The sequence below is a fragment of the Mus caroli genome, unplaced genomic scaffold (assembly GCF_978045245.1).
Source record: "Mus caroli unplaced genomic scaffold, Mus_caroli_1 scaffold_2, whole genome shotgun sequence".
NCBI lineage: Eukaryota > Metazoa > Chordata > Mammalia > Rodentia > Muridae > Mus > Mus caroli.
Window position 1 is genome coordinate 165,321,448 of NW_028227257.1, and position 21,208 is coordinate 165,342,655.

General features: G+C 37.7%; 1 protein-coding gene across 1 annotated transcript in view; it reads right to left on the reverse strand.

Annotated features, from left to right (window-relative positions):
- Positions 1 to 11,724, reverse strand: part of Malrd1 (MAM and LDL receptor class A domain containing 1) — a 745,053-nt gene extending 733,329 nt beyond the window's left edge. Inside the window, exon 1 of the mRNA XM_021156265.2 lies at positions 11,417 to 11,724. Coding sequence (XP_021011924.1) covers positions 11,417 to 11,615 — 199 coding nt within the window. The 5' untranslated portion in view covers positions 11,616 to 11,724. The remainder of the gene's footprint in view (positions 1 to 11,416) is intronic.
- Positions 11,725 to 21,208: the final 9,484 nt, after the last annotated feature.

Below are 21,208 nucleotides of genomic sequence, written 5' to 3' on the forward strand. Positions count from 1 at the left end.
CATTCTGCTCCCAAATAAAGTAGAAAAGGCAGACTTCTTTTAACCCATATAGGCAGGTGTAGTGAAGGATAATGGCCAGTTCCTAAGTGTCGGTAGGAATGGAAAGGACAAAGTGTCCACCTGTTACACTAATGTGATTCTTCTTTACACGGACTCCTTTTCTAACAAAACTTTACCATGCTATTTACTACTAAATTCCCAGCTTCCATATGCTGATGCCCATATGATATCTTCAACGAAAAGGAAAACAAAACTTCCTTTCAATATTTTTGAGGAAAACAAACAGAAATGTATAAGAGCGAAAGAGAATCCTGTTATTGGGTTCATGTATCAACCTTGTCATGTTCTCATTTCTAGAATAAATACAATGGCTAACAAACATTCTGTTTATTCAGTAATCTAGAAGTACTGTTTTATTCTGATTAGAAAAATGTTTTTTAGAAACATAAATATATAAAAAAGAACAATCAGTCTAATGTAGATGAATTGTACATGTACATATACAGACATTTCCACATTTGTGCAGCAGTAGTCCATATTTTAAGTACATTTATTGATTGTTTTGTAATTATATAACATATGCTTTTTCTCATTTTAAATAGTGTAATAATTGACAAAAATGCCTACATCATTGATGTGCCATGATTTATTTAAAACTTAACCTAATATAACAATAGGCTATTTCCACCTTCCACCATAATTGATAATGTGAAGAGGATTATAATGGTTATATAAACTCTTTTGGTTCTTGAGACAAATTACTAAAAATGAAATGACTATTTTGAAGGATTATTTTTTCAATTTCTTGTTAATATTACGAAAACATCATTCAAAGAAGTAAACATTCAAAATATTCCTGGACTTGTAATGTGTTCTCTTAAAACTTTGCCAACAGTATATTCCCTATGAATTATGTATATTTATTTTATTTTAAGCTATTGAAGGCTTTGTGCTTTCAATTCTTATTTATGCATCTTGTGAGACTGATCACTTCATTGCATGGGGTCATTTCTTTTCCCTCATGACCTGCCTTTTTATATTTACTCTGTAGGAATTCTGTGATAGAATACTTTTCGTTTTTAGTTGATAGACCTGGAACAGAATTATTTGTCAGATATATTACAGATATGTTTTCTTTAATTTTACTCATAATATTTTTGATACCTTTAACCTTTGAATTAAATATTCTAATTTACTGTGATTTTTCATATTCTTCTTACTTTATACATAGGACTTCTCTTTCTTTAGTACTAACCTTTAGCAAACATATCATGAAGATTTGTTACACAGAATAATGAAGAAGTTTTCCTTGGCTTTCTAAACTGATCATTGTGGACTGATAAGATGGCTTAGGAGACTGAGGCTATTGCTGCCCACACCTGATATCCTCACTTCCATTTCTGAAACCCATGTTGTGTAAAGAGTGAACAGATTTTCAAAAGTTGTTCTCTGGTCTTTATATACACACAATGTTACATACATACATGTATGCATGTATGTCTGTGTACGTGCGTGCATGCGTGCACACACACACATACAAACACCCATATACACACACACACACACACTAAATAAATGAAGTATAATCTCAAAAAATTAAAATGGATTATTTAAAGCAATAAAGAATATATGTTCATTTTTAATATTTAGTGTTTCAACTTTAAGAATTTTTTTAGAATGGAACAGATAAATCAATTTCATGAAATAGCCACCAGACACATCAATTGTCTACAGTCGGTAGTCAGTGTTGGGTAGTATTTAGTGTCAGAGACTACCCAGTCAGAGTTTGACATGGATTCCAGATTTGTTGCTGCAAAGCTTTGTGTGTTTGGGAGTTTTATTTTTATTTATTTGAACCTCCTTTTTTTTCAATTTGTTAAATGGGACATGTAGTACCTTCTACTATTTGGATACATTGTAAACAGTATATGCAATATGAGAAGAAGTTGCTAAAAGGTGCTTGGCCCTAAGAACTGACTACATACCAGTTGAACTTACTAATTATGACAGTTCCTCAGTTGATCTAGGATGCCACAATTCTTTATTAAATATATTACAGATATGATTTCTATTTATTTAAATTTTGTAAGCATTATTCATCTGTGTGTATATGTGTGGGTCCATGTTTGCCATAAAATGTACATAGAGATCAGTGTATAATTTTCGAAAGCTGGTTCTTTTCTTGAACTCTAGCCACCAGACATAGTGGCCAGGAATTAACCAACTCAACAATCTCACTTCCCACTCCTCCTATTTCTAACTATTATATTTCTAATTACTAATATCTGTATTACATTAGTGTACAGAATGCATTGCTATCAGCATATTCAAGAAATTATTTTCCATCAACAACAAGAAAATGTATTTCCCATTAATATTTTCTGCTTATACATTTCCATCTATTATTATTAATTTTCTAGGTGACCTTGAAGGATTCTTTGTCATGTTCTAAAATTCACTTGGTTGGGTTTTGTACTAGAGTATAATTAACATATAAATTGATTCCATGAAAATGTACATGATTGTGTGACTGAAGCATCCCATTCAAAAGACTCTGAAAACTATATAATTTTTCAAATTTACTTTACACAAGCATTCAATGCTTAATATTAGATGGTTTCATTGTGTAATGTGCCAACTGAGGTGATGAATCTCAAATGTACTGGTATGTGGAAGTAGAAATGGTGGGACATAATTAACAGAAGAATCTTTGTTACACAACTAGTGTTCTAACAAGAAGAGACATTACACAGAAGTTTTTCTATGTAGATTCAGCAAACATCTGCAAATCAGGAAGAAGGTCCTCCCTGGACAGTGAACCTAATACCTCTATATGGCTCCTGAGACTCCAGGCCTATTAGAAATTGATGTCTATTATTTAAACCATGCAACCCATATGTGTTTTGTAGCATCCTGACAGACTGAGGCATAACAACAAGATCAGTTAGGTTTAAAAATATTTCTTAATTGTCTGATGAGACACTTTGCACTTGAAGCAACAGCAAAGGAAACTCCAGACATGGCACCTTACATACCAAGTTACTACAGTATTTCAATCAATTAGTCTTAAAAGTAGTTGCCTCTGATCCTATCGAAGGAACATTGTTCATACTTAAACTTATTTGGTTAAACCTCTTAGATTTAAAACTGCACTAAGATAATCTCAACTTTTTGTATATATATTTATAATTTTGCACAATAATTATGTTTTAAAGACCTTGCTCTGTGATGAAAAATGCAAAAGAAAATAGTTATAATCTCAAAATATCTTGATAGTGCCTGTCAAATCACAAATATGAAATTAAATCCCTACTCTGAAAGTACCTACACAAATAGAAATATTCTTAGCACAAAATATGGTAGGAAAGAAAATAAAATGCCTGATTAACTGAATACGTGTTTCTCTTTTGAATCATGAAAATGTAACTAAAGATGACTGTGTATACAGGGAATGTTAATATCACCTACCGATGTACAAAGATATTGTTTAAAAAGTTGTCTGGAACCTTAGGTTAACTAAACAGTTTTCCAGTGTGAGGGCCCCATTGCAATAGCCACATCTCCATTCTCCAATAACAGCCTACTTGGCTACCTTTTGGTGCTTTGGATGTAAGTTATAATGATAAAATAATTATATGGAATCTATTGCTAAATACAAGTAAGCAAACTGAATCAGCCTTTGTTCAGAAAGTAATTTTGATCAGTTCCTAGTAAAGAAGCTATGACATCTTTGCGTGTATTTAAATAGCCCTGCTATTAAAAGGAATAAACCAACTAATATACAAGTCAAAAGAATGTGTCGAAATGATATCAGGAAGGAAATAGAACAGATAGCATCAACTTTCCTCACAGCATCCCTCCAGTATCTATCTATAAAGAATACGTGTATGAGTATGGAAGAATATGGTAGTAAGGTTGAGATACCTTCTTCCATTCCCCAACAGAGAAATCTAATATTTAAGAGTAAGAGAAATGGTTTCATTCTGTGTTGCCCTTTTTCCAGACCAGCCTAGCACCTGAAGCAGAAGATTCCCTCAGACCCAAGGGGAAGGATACTGGGAAGCACATTTTTCAAACTTTTAGGGCTCGTCATAGAAGGGTATTTTTTGTCTTGTTGTGTGGGAGGCAATGGAGCATCTTCTTAACTAGACGACCAAGTGGCAATTAGTTATTAAGATTAGAAACAGTGGTGGGGATCACAGTAACTGTTGTGAAAATATAGATGCTTACCTCCCTTCCATCCAACACAGGGACCAGGCTACAAAGTCTCACTAATGCATTGGTCCACAGTTAGCAAGTCTGTATGTCTGCCAAACTTGAGTCTGCCATGTTCCTTGTCCAGCCCCATCTTGTTCTTAAGGTAGCTCAAGATCAAAAGTCCAGTATGTGAGCAAGTATCAAAGACTCTCCACCTTTCCCATCCCAAATGCCAGTCAGCAACATGGTTGCAAAAAAACCTTGGTGTTCTAATTAATACTGTCACAAGCCTAAAGCCAAGGGCACATCTACAACTAAATGTGGATGTATTCATTAACACATAGGTACACACATATACATATATGCATGTAATGTCAATTATTTTTAAAAGGCTATTAATTTGGAAGAAATTTAAAGGAGATATGCAGAATGGTTTAGAGGGATGAAAGGGGAGGGGGTAATGATGTGACTCTATTGTAATCTCAAAAAATACAAATATAAATAAGTAAATGTGGAGCAGACATTTGTGAACTTACCTCACCCAAATGATGAAGCAGTGACCTGAAGGCTTTGTTCATAGTCACTGCCCAACGCAGAACTTTCCTTGTTCAACTAAAAATTTCAAAGGAAATTGTTGTTCAACAGGGAAAATAACTTAAAATTCTAATCTGCTAAAGGCTATAACAGAACTCCAATTGGTATTCCTGAATGAGACAGAATTCATGCAGGGGCATCACATAAGTCAGTTCCATCAGTGTATTGGCAGTAGCCAAAGTCAGGCTACTCAGTAGCAGAATAGTAGTAGCAGTAGTAGTAGTAGTAGTAGTAGTAGTAGTAGTAGTAGTAGTAATAACACTAGTAGGGGCCAGACTCAATGGTTAAAATCTATTGCTATCTGACAAGGTCCGCAGAGCTGGCACTTTCCTTCCATGCTCAGGCATTAATGTAAGGACACAGAATTATGAAACCTGTCAAGTACATGCAAAACAAACTCCCAGATGGATCACCCATTTTGTTATAAATATTATTAAGCTTAAATTTATGAAAATCAGTTCAAGTCTCTTGTCATAGTATCTTGAATCTAGAAACAAGAGAGAATTTGGAAATTTCACAAATGTTTGAAAATTGAGACTAATTATAAATATCCAAAATTTGCAGCTGAGGTGGCTGCTTGGTAGATAGTTTTTGCTGTTAAAGTATAGAGATCTGTGTCAGATCCTATTACCAAACTAAAAAGCCAGGGATAGCAGTGTGTGCTATAGTCTCATAAGACACTTGAGGATCTCTGGAGTTCTATCCATCAAGTTCCAGGTTCAGTGAGAATTACAGTGTCAAAAAATAGGAGATATCATCCACAAATATCGATACTTTAACTTTTCTGATTTGTATACCTTTGACCCGCTTTAGTTGTCTTATGGCTCTAGCAGAACTTCAAGTACTATGTTGAATAGATACAGAAAAAGAATCGCCATTGTTGTCTTGACCCTGATTTTAGTGGAATTACTTTAAGTTTCTCTCTATTTAACTTGATGTTGTTGTGTATTTCTTTCCATTTCTGACTTTGTTTGTTTGCATACTTGTCTCTCTGGGTTTTTGGCTAAGGGTTTGTCTATCTTGTTGGTTTTCTCAAAGAACCAGAAGATACCTGCACCCAACAATGGATGGAGCTTGAGGACTCTTTTGGAAAAACAGAAGGAGGAATTGTGGCCTTTAAGGAGATAGAAACTCCACAGGAAGACCAATGGTATTAACTAACTTGAATCCATAGGTCTCTCAGAGTTTGACCCTCCAACCATAAAAAACACAGGCTAGACCTCTCTGCACCTTTGTAGCAGATGTGCAGCTTGGTCTTCATGTGGGTTCTGAACAATTGTAAGGGGTGTTATCACAAAAGCTGTTGCCTGTATGTGGAATGTGTTCTTCTAGCTGGACTGCCTTGTCTGGCCTCAGTGGGAGAGGGTGCAAGTAGAGAGACTTTATGTGCCATGGTGAGAGGGTACCCAGTGGGCTGTTCCTGCTCAGAGGATAAGGGGAGGGAGGAGCAAAGAAATTTGAGGGAAGAGAGATGACCGAGAGGGAGGTCAGTTAGTCACATGTAAAGTGAATACATTTAAAAAAAATAGGATGTAGAAAACTAAGGAAGACTCCTGGCATCAACCTTTGACCTCCACATCCATGTATAAACACATCATAAGCACTCTTCCGCAGACATGCATGCAGATGTATACACATGTACACATACACACATGTATACACACATGTGGAAACACACCACTGATTTCAAGTAAATAATCTACCAGTATACTTCAAAGAGTTAAAAATAAGGAACAACAACAACAAAAAAAAAATCAAAAGAAGAATGAAAGTAAAAAGATGATTTGAAATGATTCATGGAGATAATGGCCTTGTGGCATGAGCAATAAGAGCAGTAGTGGACAGCCAGGATTGCTTCAAACTAAAAAAATGTATACACAGCAAATAAAAAATTAACAAAGTGAAGAAATCATCTCCACAGAGGAAAGAAAAAAATACATGGAATGTAAAAATGAATAAACAAAATACATAAGGAACTTGATGCAACAGCAAAAGCAAAAAGCAAATTGAAAATCAGCAAAGGACTTAAACAGATATGTCTCAAAGAAGTCCTACACATACACGAATTAATGTGAAATCCAATTCCAGGGGGATACTATTTCACACCTCTTGGGATTGATTGTTATGGACAGAAGAAATGAGATAGCCTGGTACTATCTGGTACTACCTGGTAATTACTGGTCTGTAATTCTAGCTTTTAAGGAGGAAGCTGAGACTGACAGATCACAAGTTCAAGGCAAACCTGAACAATTGAGGGAGATCCTCTTAAAATAACAGATGTAAAAAGAAACAGAGCCTTCAACCAGCAACTTATGGAAGCAGATGTAGACATCCATAGCCAAACACTAGACCAAGTTGAGGGAATCCTGAAGAAAATAGGGAGAAAGGATTAAAGAAGGCAGAATGGTGAAGAACACCACAAGAAAACACGCAGTGTTCACAGTGGCTTGCAGAGACTGAACAGTCAATCAGCCTGAATGAGACTGATAGGCCAGCCACATATATGTTATGTTCATGCAGCTTAGTCTTCTTGAGGTAGTCCTAACTGTGGGAGCAGGGGCTGCCTCTGACTCTTTCACCTGCTTTTGAGACCCTTTTCCTCTTATAAGATTGCCTCAGAGACAAAGTTCGAAGCTTAGACGGAAGAAAGGACCATCCAGAGACTGCCACACCCAGGGATCCATCCCATATACAACCATCAAACTCAGACACTATTGTATATACCAGCAAGATTCTGTTGACAGGACCCTGATATAGCTATCTCTTGTGAGGCTATGCCAGTGCCTGGCAAATAGAGACGTGGATGCTCACAGTCATCTATTGGATGGAACACAGGGCCCCTAATGAAGGAGCTAGAGAAAGTACCCAAGGAGCTAAAGGGTTCTGCAACCCTATAGGAGGATCAACAATATGAACTAACCAGTACCCCCCCCCCAGAACTGTGTGTCTAGTTGCATATGTAGCAGAGGATGGCCTAGTCGACAATCAATGGGAGGAGAGGCCCTTGATCTTGCGAAGATCTATGCACAGGGGAATGCCAGGGCCAGGAAGCAGGAGTGAGTGGGTTGGAGAGGAGGGCAGGGGAGGGTAAAGGGGTCTTTTGGGATAACATTTAAAATGTAAATGAAGAAAATATCTAATAAAAAATCTAAAATAAAAAAAAAAAGATTGCCTCTTCCAACCTTAATATGAAGGGATGTAACTAGTCTTATTGGAACTTGATATGCAATGTTTGACTGATATTCCTGGAAGGCCTGCCCTTTCTGAAGGGAAACAGAGAGGGAGTTATTTGGGGTGATGAGAGGGAGAAGGGAAAGTAAACTGTGATCAGGTTGTAATATTTGTGATAAGACTAAATTTAAAATTTTTTTAAAGACTACTTTCTTACCATGGACAAATGCTCAATCCTCAGTTACCACAGAAAAGAAAACAGATAGGTAAAAGTGTTGGGGTCAACAAGAATAGAAGGTAAATTTTGTACATTACTGATGGGGACATAAATTAGTACAACCATTATTAAAATTACTACAAAAACTAAAAATACAACTACTGCATAGTCTAGAAATATCATTCTTAAATACATAAATAATATAAATCAATGTGTGAAACAGAAATCATCATCTTACCATTATTACACATTAGCCAAGATATACACTCAATCATGAATGAATGAAGAAAAGATAATATGTACACCATGAAATTCTATTCAAACTTTAAAAAGGGGGAAATTGCCTCATTTGCAACAATATTCTAGAATCTGGAAAACATTGCTTGAATTGAATTAAGACAGAAATGGGAAAATAAGTATTACATGAAGTCATTTATATGTAGAATCCAAAGTTTTAAATTCTTTTTTTTTTTTTTTTTGTACCCAAGGAGCTAAAGGGGTCTGCAACCCTATAGGAGGAACAACAATATGAACTAACCATAGTTTTAAATTCTAAGAGTAGAATGGTGCTACTCAAATATGGGGATAGGTTGGGATGTTATTACTCACAAAGGCTACAAAGTTTCAGATGGAGAAAATAAGTAATCTATTGCATAGTAAGATGACTGTAATCAATAACGCATCTTTCAAAATAACAAAAGGGAAAATCAAGTGTTATATAACAAAAATAAGAAAGGTGATGAAATATTCCAATTTGTTGATATAACCATACTCTACTGTATGTGTATATGTGTATATATGTACACACATATACATATATATATATATGTATGTGTGTGTGTGTGTATTTGAGATATATATATATATCTCAAATGCACTTGCATACTGTACCCATGAAGACTCAGCAATGGAATTGTTTACACTAAACCTGACAATACTACACCAGTGAACATAACGACATACATATGGGAAATTCATAAAGTCATAGACCTTGTGAATAAGCTACACCATTCATCTCTACAAAGGGAGGAGAGTCAGATTTCTCTAGGAACTGGCTCCCTGACAGGTTTCTCAACCCTAAATAGTCAGCCCTAAATACATGTGCATAAGGCCAAGATTAGCTAGATTTAGTAGTGTGTGTGTGTGTGTGTGTAAGTAAAACAATAATAATTACAGAAAAACGAAGGGGTAACATCAGGAGTTGGAGGCAAGAAAAGAAGAAGTAGAAATAGTGAAAATACCATACACTTATTGTGAAATTCTGAAAAAAAAATAGAAAAGAAGACTATGAAGTAAAATGAGAACAAAGACATTTCATAACATGTAAATAACACCTTTGACATCTAAATTCAAAATTCAGTCTTGCCAATTTTATTAAGGAAAGTCTCAAAGACTTACATGCTGATCTACTTCTTTAAAGGTCACACAATTTGGATGTAAAGGGAGCACAGACTGATTTGTATTTCAACCTAGGTACTGTACCATCACTATAAAGTTAGATTCTTTTTAAGCCAAACTAAGATTAGCATCACAGTGAACGAAATTGCTTGTCCATCATTCCCTGCAAGTACTCTCCCTCTAGTGTTGTGTACAAAAAAAAAAAAAAATTCTAACTCTAACATTTTAAAGTGTCTCTCATTTTTGTCTCTAGGTTCTTGTCCACATTTTAAATAAAAATATCAAGGCAGAAAGTTCTTAGAAAACGATGATGAAAAGGGAAAAAGCCAAAAGGTGACTTCTCAATATAACATTTAAAATTAAATGTGTTTATTGGACAGACCCATGCCTTAGCCTGCCTCAGAGATTGGTTTATTAAAATTTTCATACAGCAGAGACCTTTTCCACTCAGCAGTTTCTCCCTCTCTGCGTTAACCTTTCCCTGAAGCAAGACCATACATGACATTGCAGCGAGAGTGTTAGAGGAAGCTTCACATAGATTAATCATGGAAAGGACATTGCATTTTCCGTCAAACCAGCAGTGGTTCCTCTCTGCTGCCCACAGAGAACATGAATGACCTCACAGACAGACCCGAGCATGGGGCAGCATATCTACATTTAGTCTTACTGGGAAAATTGGACAGATACAAATGGATCTTGGTTGTTCTCTGTATTTAATAGTTACTAGATAGGAACCACATGGAAAACCCAAACAGGAGGAAAATCATTAACCCGTTTTCTTCTTCAGGAGAAGAATTGATCACTAATCTTTTTCTTACTTTACTGATGTGATTATGACTGACTGTGAAAAAGGAAGGCGATGACAAGATAAAACAAAGCTCTGTATTTTCACAAAAGAAGTGATAAATTCTATAAGCACTGACTGCTCCGTTGTCTGAATAAATCAGAAAACATAAACTTGAGTAACATAGTGCACAGTAATAAAAATTAGTGGTTCTGATAACTGAACTGATGGTTGTTCAAAACAACAAAAATACTTTTTTCCAAAATAGCAATTTTGTAAAACTTCCATTTTTCAAAAGGAGGTTGTGTAAAAGAATTATTGCAGTTACCATGTTCACTGTATGGTTTCCTGTCAAGATTTTATAATGTAATAGAAACATCAGATACATACATGTCACCTTCTGCATCCTCCTTTGGTATGTTAGTTCCTGCTATTAACACTATTCCAATAAGCAATGGAGCACGAGCCTACCTGTGCCAACTATTGAGAGATTTCTCTCATCTTACCATCTTTTATAATAAAATGAAGATTCAATCTCACACAGTCAACATATAGTTCAGCCTAGACCTGAATGTTCCCCATACTCTCCATAGCTCTTAAAACACACAAGCTGTCATTGAGCTATGTATATTAAGTCATTTCGCTTAAGTCTCCCATATGTAAAAAGAAAATATCCCATTCAAAGTAAAATTAATTTCTGTATTAAATCCATACTTTAGCTCATAATTTCCATTCTAGTATTTTGCAAGTGAATTAATGACTGTCATTGAAATTTTGTTTTACTAGTCAAACTTCCAAGCTAAATTTCTGTTTATCACTTCCTTACAATCAGTTAAAATTGTTCAAAATATTTTCAACCTAGTTAATAGTTGATTTGATATTATAATAATTTTATACATGGATCATATTTATTAAACAATATGCCACCACCCTTGGAGCCTCTGAAAATAAACCATTCACAGGCTAAGACTCTAGTTGGATCCCCATGGCTCTTCACAAACTCCTGTATGAAGGTAAACAAAGACCTGGAATTGGGAAAGGCAAATGACACTTACATTGCTGCTCGTCACTGTTGTCCCCACAGTGGTCTGTAAAGTCACACACATAGTCAGAAGGCAAAGAGACTCCATTACTGCACTGAAAGGCTTGGACTCCTTGCTGACTCAGTGAAGAAATAGAAAGACAGACAGTCCAAAGGAAACAAAGAAATCCATGCATTGAGAAGGCTGACACAGCAGCCTCGCGGAGAAACATTCCTTGGTGTTGGGAGTGCAAAGTCAGTCACTTAAAATCAGTGATCATAACTTGAAGTTGTTCTTTTCTCTTGTTTTCCAGATTTTTCTCCTGTGAGTGTGCACCCCAGTTCCCATGAAACTGTGCTTTACAGATGACTCTCCAGGCTGTAACTTAATCTTTCAGAGGAAGGACTTTAGAAAATATTTAACTTGAGTAATTGCACCACATTTGAAGCTAGCTGAACATGGCTGTTTATAATGCTGTGTATAGTTTTATGACCTTGTTATCTACTGAAAGAAAAAGTCAAAAACAAAGAGCAAATACACAAATGGGGAACTGTAATAAAGTTGTACTAATATATGGACTTTCTATCTTTATTCCTATGTAACCTCTCGCATGTACATTTAGGGCATTACTATCAGACCAGATTGTTAGAACTACTGAATAAAATTATGTTCCTCTCAGGTTGCAATCAACTCAGGACCTTGGACATACTAAACACATTTCTACCATTAATATGTGTATTTCATTTTATTTTACTGTTTTTCAAAAGATATTCTCCCTACAAAGCCTAGACTGGGCTTGCATTCCTATTCCATCTGCTTCACCCTCCCAAACTCTAAGAGTATAGTAGAAGATATAGTTAAGTTTGGGGTCAGGAATTTGAATTCACATAGCCCATTGATGAGTGTATTACTGTTTATTTCTACCATGTAGCATATCACTTGTCCATACACCTTAATTAACTTTTACAAATAAAGCATGTGACATGGCACAAGTACCCAGAATTAACAGTGTACGGAAGTAGCTGATACACAGAGACAGTAGATAAAGAATCGTTAGGTGGTGGTAGCACATGCCTTTAATTTTAGCACTTAAAAGGCAGGTGGATTTCTCTGAGTCTGAGGACAGCTTGGTCTATAGAGACAGTTTCAGGATAACCAGGGCTACAGGGAAAACTCTGTCTTGAGCAAAAATAAATAAACAAATAAACAAAAACAACTATAACATTCTTAAATAAAGTATACTAGAGGGATCAAAAATATATTTGTCATTAAATATCTCTCTACATACAATTTTGGGGGGTAATTAATTTTTATATTTAAATTGACAGCAGCCAGAGGATATAGTCTCATTCATTTAACTAGCATGGCCTTGAACTCAGTATGTAACTAAGTTTGGACTTGAATTTGCCATCCTGCCTCTATGGTATTAAAGGTATGTATCACCATCCCTAGCTCTTGGAGTTATTTACAACTACTTTAGCTTTTTAATTTCTGCAATGTAATTGGAAAATACAAAGATAATCCTCAAGCCATAAGAAGTAACTAAAAATGTAAAGTGGGAAGACCAGAGTTTAAGACTAGAGAATGCACTTTTGCTATTAACAAAGTAAACTTCCCCTGTATTCTAGGAAAAAAGCCTTGAATGTGAGAAGATTCAAGGCTCTTGAGGGATTCCTGTTTATGTCTTATCAGTGAACATATTACATGATGTGGAGCATTTAAACATTTTGTGATACACATTTTCTTCAGAAATATTTCTCCTCTAAATTTTACCTATGATGAATAAATACTGATATTATATTCTGTATGTCTCTTTTCTGTTTTCCTTTAAATATTGATTATTCTTATACTTTTATATAGTGTCTCTGTCTTATGGTTTCTGATGCTATGAAGAGACACCATGACCACAGCAATTCTTATAGAAGAAAACATTCCATTGAGGCTGGCTTACAGTTCAGAGTTTTAGTCTATTAATGTCATGGTGGGAAGCATGGTGGCATGCAGGCAGACATGGTGATGAAGAAGTAGCTGGAAGTTCTACACTTAGGCAACAGGAAGAGAGAACCTGACTTGAGCATCTGAAACCTCAAAGCCCACACCCTTTGACATACTTTCCCCAAAAGGTCATGCCTACATCCAAAGGTCACACTTCTTAATAGTGCCACTCCTTATGAGTCTATGGGAGATATTTTCATTCAGACTAACACAGCTGAATTTCTAATCAGCTTTTACATGCTTCTTGAGTTTCTTTTCACTTCCATGATATTGGGAATTATCTGTTTTCTGCTGTTTTATAAAGCTATGACTATAATCTTATCTGATTTTTCTCCTTCCAGTATACATATGAACACACACACACAAACATGCTCATATGCATATGCACAAATAATATACACATAGACTAATTGATATATATATATATACATATACATATGTAATTTAACCTACTTTCCTGTTCCATGCTTAATCAACTAGCAGTTACTCTGTTTTATATTTCAATGAGTGATTACTTTGTTGGGCTGTCCACCTCAGGAATTGTTCCTGGGCTATTCTCATCCATTTTATCTTATTCATTAAATGTATCTTCTGTATGAAAGTTGTAAATGATCAATTCTCATTTCTATGTCATTCCAAATGTGATATTTTCCAAATAACTAATTTTTTGTTCTTTAAGCATAGTGTCAACTCTAAAATGAAAATAGATTCATACTATTTTCTTCTAAAATAAGTAATATTAAAGTACTTAATGTGACTCACAAATGCAGTTTGCCTATTCAGGTACAATGTGCACCCTCCTTTATTATGTCCTGTTGCAAACTTCCTGGACTACTTCTGAAAATGTCTCATAACTCCAGTTCCCTTCATCTCTTCACATCAATATTTTGTATTGACTTTGTGTCTTGGAGGATTATAAAGGGCCAAATTTGAAACACTCCCTACTGCTCATGTCTTAAACACTTGTTCCCCAGCTGATGGCACTATGTTTGGAGGCTAAGGGAATCTTAGGAGCTTGAAATTACCTGGTAGAAGGCAATCACTAGGGCATGCATTTGAAGGAGTATATGTGTCCCTTGGTTTCTAACTTTCTCATTGTCTCCTTGTCTGCTTTAATGTGAGAAGCATTCTCCATGTGTATCTGATGCCATGAGGTGAATTGCTCAGCCATACCTTCACCAGTGTAATGATCTGATACAAGAAATCATGGAAGTCATTTGCTTTGAAGTAATTTTTGTCATTCATTTTGTCCAGGCAACATACATTAATGCCACAGTCTTTGACCCACAGAGACAAGAACAACACTGACACCAAGGTGGGTTCATGCAGCAGTTTCTTTACTTGCAGCCTTTTCACTTACAGCTCTCTCCCCAGAAGCTTCTTTTTCCCCTGTCCTTCTTGCAGCAAGGGCTATTCTCCTATACTCACAGCGACTCACCTCATCTCACTCCACACCACCTCATCTAATCAGAATCACATATGCTCCAGGCACGAACTCAGGTTGGTCACAGATAGGCTGACAGATCCAGATCACCAGGAATAGTCTAGCTTGGCAGGCAGCTTCACTGCACGTGTAAACATGCGGGTTCACGGGGAATGGCAATGGGTCAGGGCACTGTCTTGGCCCATGTGGCCGCACCCACTTCCCACATCTCACCCTTTTTGTTTTATTAGAAGCTCTGGGATCAGCATCTGTCTTAGGTCGCCCCCATCCATGCCACATCCTTACCCGTCATGGGAGTGACGAACTCAATTTTGCCATCCCATCTTAAGTTGGTATGTGCACGTGAGGGTATTACCCATCATTGATTATTGATCCAGCATGTTGAGCCAACATTGGGGGGATGTTCCTGCTTCCAAGGCTGCCATAGCCTGCACTAAGGCTCGTTTATCAGCCCTGCACCGCCTTCACATACATGCCATCCACCAAAGCATTTGTCCATACACAACAGTCAACAGGAACACCAAAAAGGCCATCCCTTCCCAATTTTTTGAAAATCCCACAGTTCCCTGGATGATCTCCAGCCATTGCTTTGCAGTTGCAATCTCCACACGGGTGTTGTTCATGGTAACAATCGATGCTCGCAATTCCTTCATCTTTGTGTCATGATCATGACTCCAATTTCCGCCTTCCAGTCAATGCCAGCACTGGGTTACCTTGGGCATGGAGTCAGCAGACACCCCAAAGGACCCAAGAGGACTCTTCACGTGATCTTAAGACCACCGGTGAGCGGAGCACATCTTCTGTTCCATTCCAATCGTGCGGGACCAGCATTAGGGAAGCAGGAAACCCGACCTGACCAGGGTCACAAGTCCCTTCCAATCTGTGCGAGCACTGGTTCACCTTGGATGAGGAGTCGTCGGTGGACACCCCCAAGGTCCCTAGAGGACAGCTTCTGAGGCAGACCCAGTTTCAGGCTCCAGATATCCGGGCATCTTCCCTGCTAGAGGACAGGTGTTTGGGGAAGCGATTTTGGTTCCCAGATCCCTCTAAGACTAGTCTTCGAAGGTGAGAGTGTGGACTACAGAAGCTAACAGCTTCTGGGACAGGTCCTGTTTCAGGCCTGTATCTTCTGCCAGGAGGCAGGTCCAAACTCCAGATATCTGTGCACCTTCCCTACAAGAGGAGAACTTGCCTGCAGAGAGTGCTCAGACCACTGAAATTCAGGAGAGAGCTAGTCTCCCATGCCTGCTGATAGAGGCTAAAAGAATCATGGGAGGAACAAGCTCTAACCAGAGACAACTATAACAACTAACTCCAGAGATTACCAGATGGTAAAAGGCAAACATAAGAATCCCACTAACAGAAACCAAGAGCATTCACCATCATCAGAACACAGCACCTCCACCTCACCCAGTCCTGGGCACCCCAACACACTCGAAAACATAGATGATGTTAGAGGACATCAAGAAGGACTTTAATAACTCAAAGAAATACAGGAGAACACTGCTAAAGAGTAACAAGTCCTTAAAGAAAAACAAGAAAACACAACCAAAGAGGGAGAAGACCTTAAAGATAAACAGGAAAGCAATCCAAACAGTTGATGGAAATGAACAAAACCATACTAGACCTAAAAAGGGAAGAAGACACAATAAAGAAAAACCAAGAGAGGCAACACTGGAGATAGAAACCCTAGGAAAGAAATCTGGAACCATAGATGTGAGCATCACCAACAGAATACAAGAGATGGAAGAATCTCAGGTGCAGAAGATTTTATAGAAAACATCTGCACAACAATCAAAGAAAATGGAAAATGCAAAAAGATCCTAACTCAAAACATCCAGGAAATACAGGACACAATGAGAAGACCAAACCTACGGATAATAGGAGATGACAATGAAGATTTTCAACTTAAAGGGCCAGCAAATATCTTCAACAAAATTATAGAAGAAAACTTCCCAAACCTAAAGAAAGAGATGCCCATGAACATATAAGAAGCCTACAGAACTCCAAATAGACTGGACCAGAAAAGAAATTCCTCCCAACACATAATAATCAGAACAACAAATACACTAAATAAAGATAGAGTATTAAAAGCAGTAAGGGAAAAAGGTCAAGTAACATATAAAGGCAGGCCTATCAGAATTACACAAGACTTTTCACCAGAGACTATGAAAGCCAGAAGATCCTGGACAGATGTTATACAGACACTAAGAGAACACAAATGCCAGTCCAGGCTACTATACCCAGCCAAACTTTCAATTAACGTAGATGGAGAAACCAAAGTATTCCATGAAAAAAACAACTTCACACATTGTCTTTCCATGAATCCAGACCTTCAAAGGATAATAACAGGAGAAAAAAATACAAGGATGGAAACCACACCCTAGAAAAAGCAAGAAAGTAATCTTTTGACATACCTAAAAGAAGACAGCCACAAGAACTGAATGCCAACTCTAACAACAAAAATAATGGGAAGCAACAATTGCTTTTCCTTAATATCTTTAATATCAATGGACTCAATTCCCCAGTAAAAAGACATAGACTAACAGACTGGCTACACAAACAGGAACCAATATTTTGCTGCTTAAAGGAAACCCATCTCAGGGAAAAAGAAAGACACTACCTCAGAGTGAAAGTCTGGAAAACAATTTTCCAAGCAAATGGTCTGAAGAAACAAGCTGGAGTACCCATTCTAATATCTAATAAAATCGACTTCCAACCCAAAGTCATCAAAAAAGACAAGGAGGAACGCTTCATACTCATCAAAGTTAAAATCCTCCAAGAGAAACTCTCAATTCTGAATATCTATGCTCCAAATGCAAGGGCAGCCACATTCATTAAAGAAACTTTAGTAAAGCTCAAAGCACACATTGCAGCTCACACAAAAATAGAGGGAGACTTCAACACACCACTTTCATCAATGAACAGATTTGTAGCTCTGGAAAAATTCTGATACTGAACAGAGGTTACACACATTCCTGACATATGAGTAATGCAGGAAGCAAATACTAACTGCTTCTACAACAGCTTGTGCAGATTGATCTGGAAATAATGAGCTTGGGTTTGATTTCCTTCAACATAAACTACTCCCACGCCGCCTTTGGATCCATCAGTAAATACATTAACAGCACCTGGGATTGGTTCAGTCCAGGTAATTCTGGGGTATATCATAGGATTTCTCATGATAAACTGAAGTGAATTAGTGGAGGCAAGTACCTCAATCTGTTTTACTTCAGGCTGTTTACCAAAAGCTCCTAGCCCAACCTTTATAGGAGTATATGGCATGATTATTACAACAGGTTGTTTACCAAAAGCTCCTAGCCCCACCTTTATACCCTTAAGAATTAGCTGGGCTATGTGGAACTCAACCTGAGTTATAGTAAAGGCAGCCTGGACCCCATAAGTTGAAACTGACTCCTTCAATCTTTGTATAACCTTCCTTTCTGGGGAACCTGTCAGGCCTATGCTTTCTTTACTTACCACTGTTTACCAGAATTTCCCCACACACCATTTTTACTTTCATTTTAGACGCAGTTGAACCCATGTTGCTGAAATTCCCTTCGTCTCTATTCCTGAGAACCTTAATGCTCCATCCCCTTCTTTCCAGGGAACCTGTCTTTACTTACCGCTGCTTACTAAAGTTTTCAAAGGCCTGTAATTTCTTTACTTACCGTTGTCGACCAATGCGATGAGTTCCCTGTACTGGCCACCACTTGTTGCAGTCTCCAACCCACAGAGACAAGAATGACACAGACACCAAGACGGGTTCACGCAGCTTCCTTCCCTTTACTTGCAGCTTTTTTATTTTACTTGGAGCTTTCTCCACACCTTCCAGCTAGCTACTACTTTACTTGGTGCAAGGGCTATATTTATACAGTATCAGCAACTGACCTCATATTGCTCTACACCACCTCATCCACTCAGAATCACACACGCTCCACGCACGAGCTCAGGTTGGTCACAGATAGGCTGACAGATCCGGATCATGAGGAATAGTCTAGCTTGGTAGGCAGCTTCACTGCGCATGTTTGGGCAAGGCAGTAAATATGCGGGGTTCACGGGGCCTAGCAATGGGCCAGGGTACCATCTTGGCCCATGCAGCCGCACCCGCTTCCAGCACACTAATAAAAGTATTTTTCATCAGAATACCTTTGTCCATTTTCCAAAAAAGGAATAAGTTCTATTGCTATAACATCTCTCAACCTTCAATGCTCATTTGCTTCAACATCTCTCTGACCATACAATTGCTGTCTACATAACCAATTTCCTCCATTCACTTATAATGGAGGGAAATAAACAATGTATATATTAGAACTCTTGTTCTACTGTGTAGATTGCTTGTTCTACTATATAGAACTCATCCTATCTGTCTGCCTAAATCTCATTTCACTCTTCACTTCCAGCAACCATGATTTAGTTCCTATTTCTCTACATTTGAACTTTTAAAATTTTAGATTCCATATATGCACTGTCATGTAATAGCATAAATCTTTCTTATTCTGAATTATTTCACTTGTCCAATGGTAGCAAATGGCATGAGGATTTGTTGGAGCACAATACCTATATGTTTCAATTGTCTGTGTAACTGTTTCACCCTTTCATGAACAAAATGGCATAGGTTGCTTCCTAATAGGTTGTGTGTGTGTGTGTGTATGTGTGTGTGTGTGTGTGTGTGTATACAGAGAGAGAGAGATTATAGATAGATAGATAGATATAGATATAGATATAGATATAGATATAGATATAGATATAGATATAGATATAGATATAGATATAGATATAGGTATAGATATAGATATCTACCTAGAGATAGAGATAGAGATAGAGAAACAGGGAGGTGTAGATAGATACATATATGATGGTGTATCAAGGTGAGGAGGGGTAGACATGTAATGGCTGTCCTTGATTGTCAACTTTGCTACATCTGCAATTTGCTAAACCTAAATGGCTAGTGACACCTATGAGAGGCTTTTTTAATTAAATCATTTGAATCAATTTCTCTTGAGGTGAGTTAAAATGGGGATCCACTTTTTACCTGGGCCACACTTTCTGTTGGCAGCTTATACAAAGGATATGGAAGAAGAAAGTTATCTTTGCCTGCTTACTTTATTCTCTGGTAAGTCTGTTCCTTCAGTGTCATTAGAGCCTTTTTCTTTGGGATTCTGGCATATACTGAAGACTAGACAAGACATCCAACCTTGTGAACTGAACGACTGGATTTTTGTATTCACCATTGGGAGAAAGTCATTTTTGGACTTGTTAGACTGCAGCCTGTAAGCCATTCTTGTATATGAATATGGAATATATATTTTAATAAGTATAAGATAGATATAAAACATATGATCTAAGCAATCTAATATATGTACAGAAAGAGAGAGAGAGAGAAAGAGAGAGAGAGATTTTCATTCTATCAGTTCAATTCCTCAAGAGAATGCTGACTAATACAGATTTTGGTACCAGGAGAGAGGCCTCTAATCATGAGTTGTGTTATATTTAACCCACCAAGCCATAATGTAGGATGTGAACAGTAGCAATCCATTATCAAATAAAAGTGGTATATATGTCCTAAGCAGATTCCAAAGTCACATGCAAGTTATATGAAAAATTTACCCAAACATTTTTGTTTTCTACTTCTGTTACAGTGCTGTCTGCTGCCAAGAATGTACCTATAGACTCATGGAGTATGCCCTAAAATCTCTTGACTAAAAAGAGAAGACTTAGAGCCTAGCTTAATGATGGTTCCCTGTGGTGTGGGGGAAAGAGGGAGTGGGAGAAAACCCGTGTCCCACCAGAGTTCCAGTGCTCTGGGCAGGCAGACATGGGAGGACTGCCACACACTTTCCACGCTGCCCCTGGTGAGTGTCTGACTGCATGAAGCCACTGGCCTCAGCTCAGTGGGTGGTGGATATGGGGCAGTCCTAGGTACCAGGTCCCCAGCTTCCTGCATTCCACACTGGATATGGGGCTGAGAACAGAATGGAGGCTGCTGGGTAGCACTGTGCCCAAGGGCCAAAGGGAGGAGAGGGCAAGGGGAGAAGGCATTTGATGGTTCCCAAGACGGTAAGAGTCCTTGGTCCAGTCTGTGGCTGGAGGTTAAACACAGCTCATTAGGAGAAGACCTATCCCATAGTTCAAGCACTGCGGGACTTGATGAACAGAAACAGTCTGATTTTAGAGCTTTATTGTAGAAAGACGGGGAGAAGGAGAGAAGGTAGAGAGAGGCTGGCCATGGCCACATGGAGAGAGGGGGGAAGGGAGGGGAGACTAGAGAAAAGAGTAAGAAAAGTGAAAGCTTAAAGAGAGCCAGGAGGGGCCAAGCAGCCCCTCTTATAGTAAGCTGAGCTATCTTGCTGTTGCCAGGTAACTATGAGGAGGAGCATACCTGG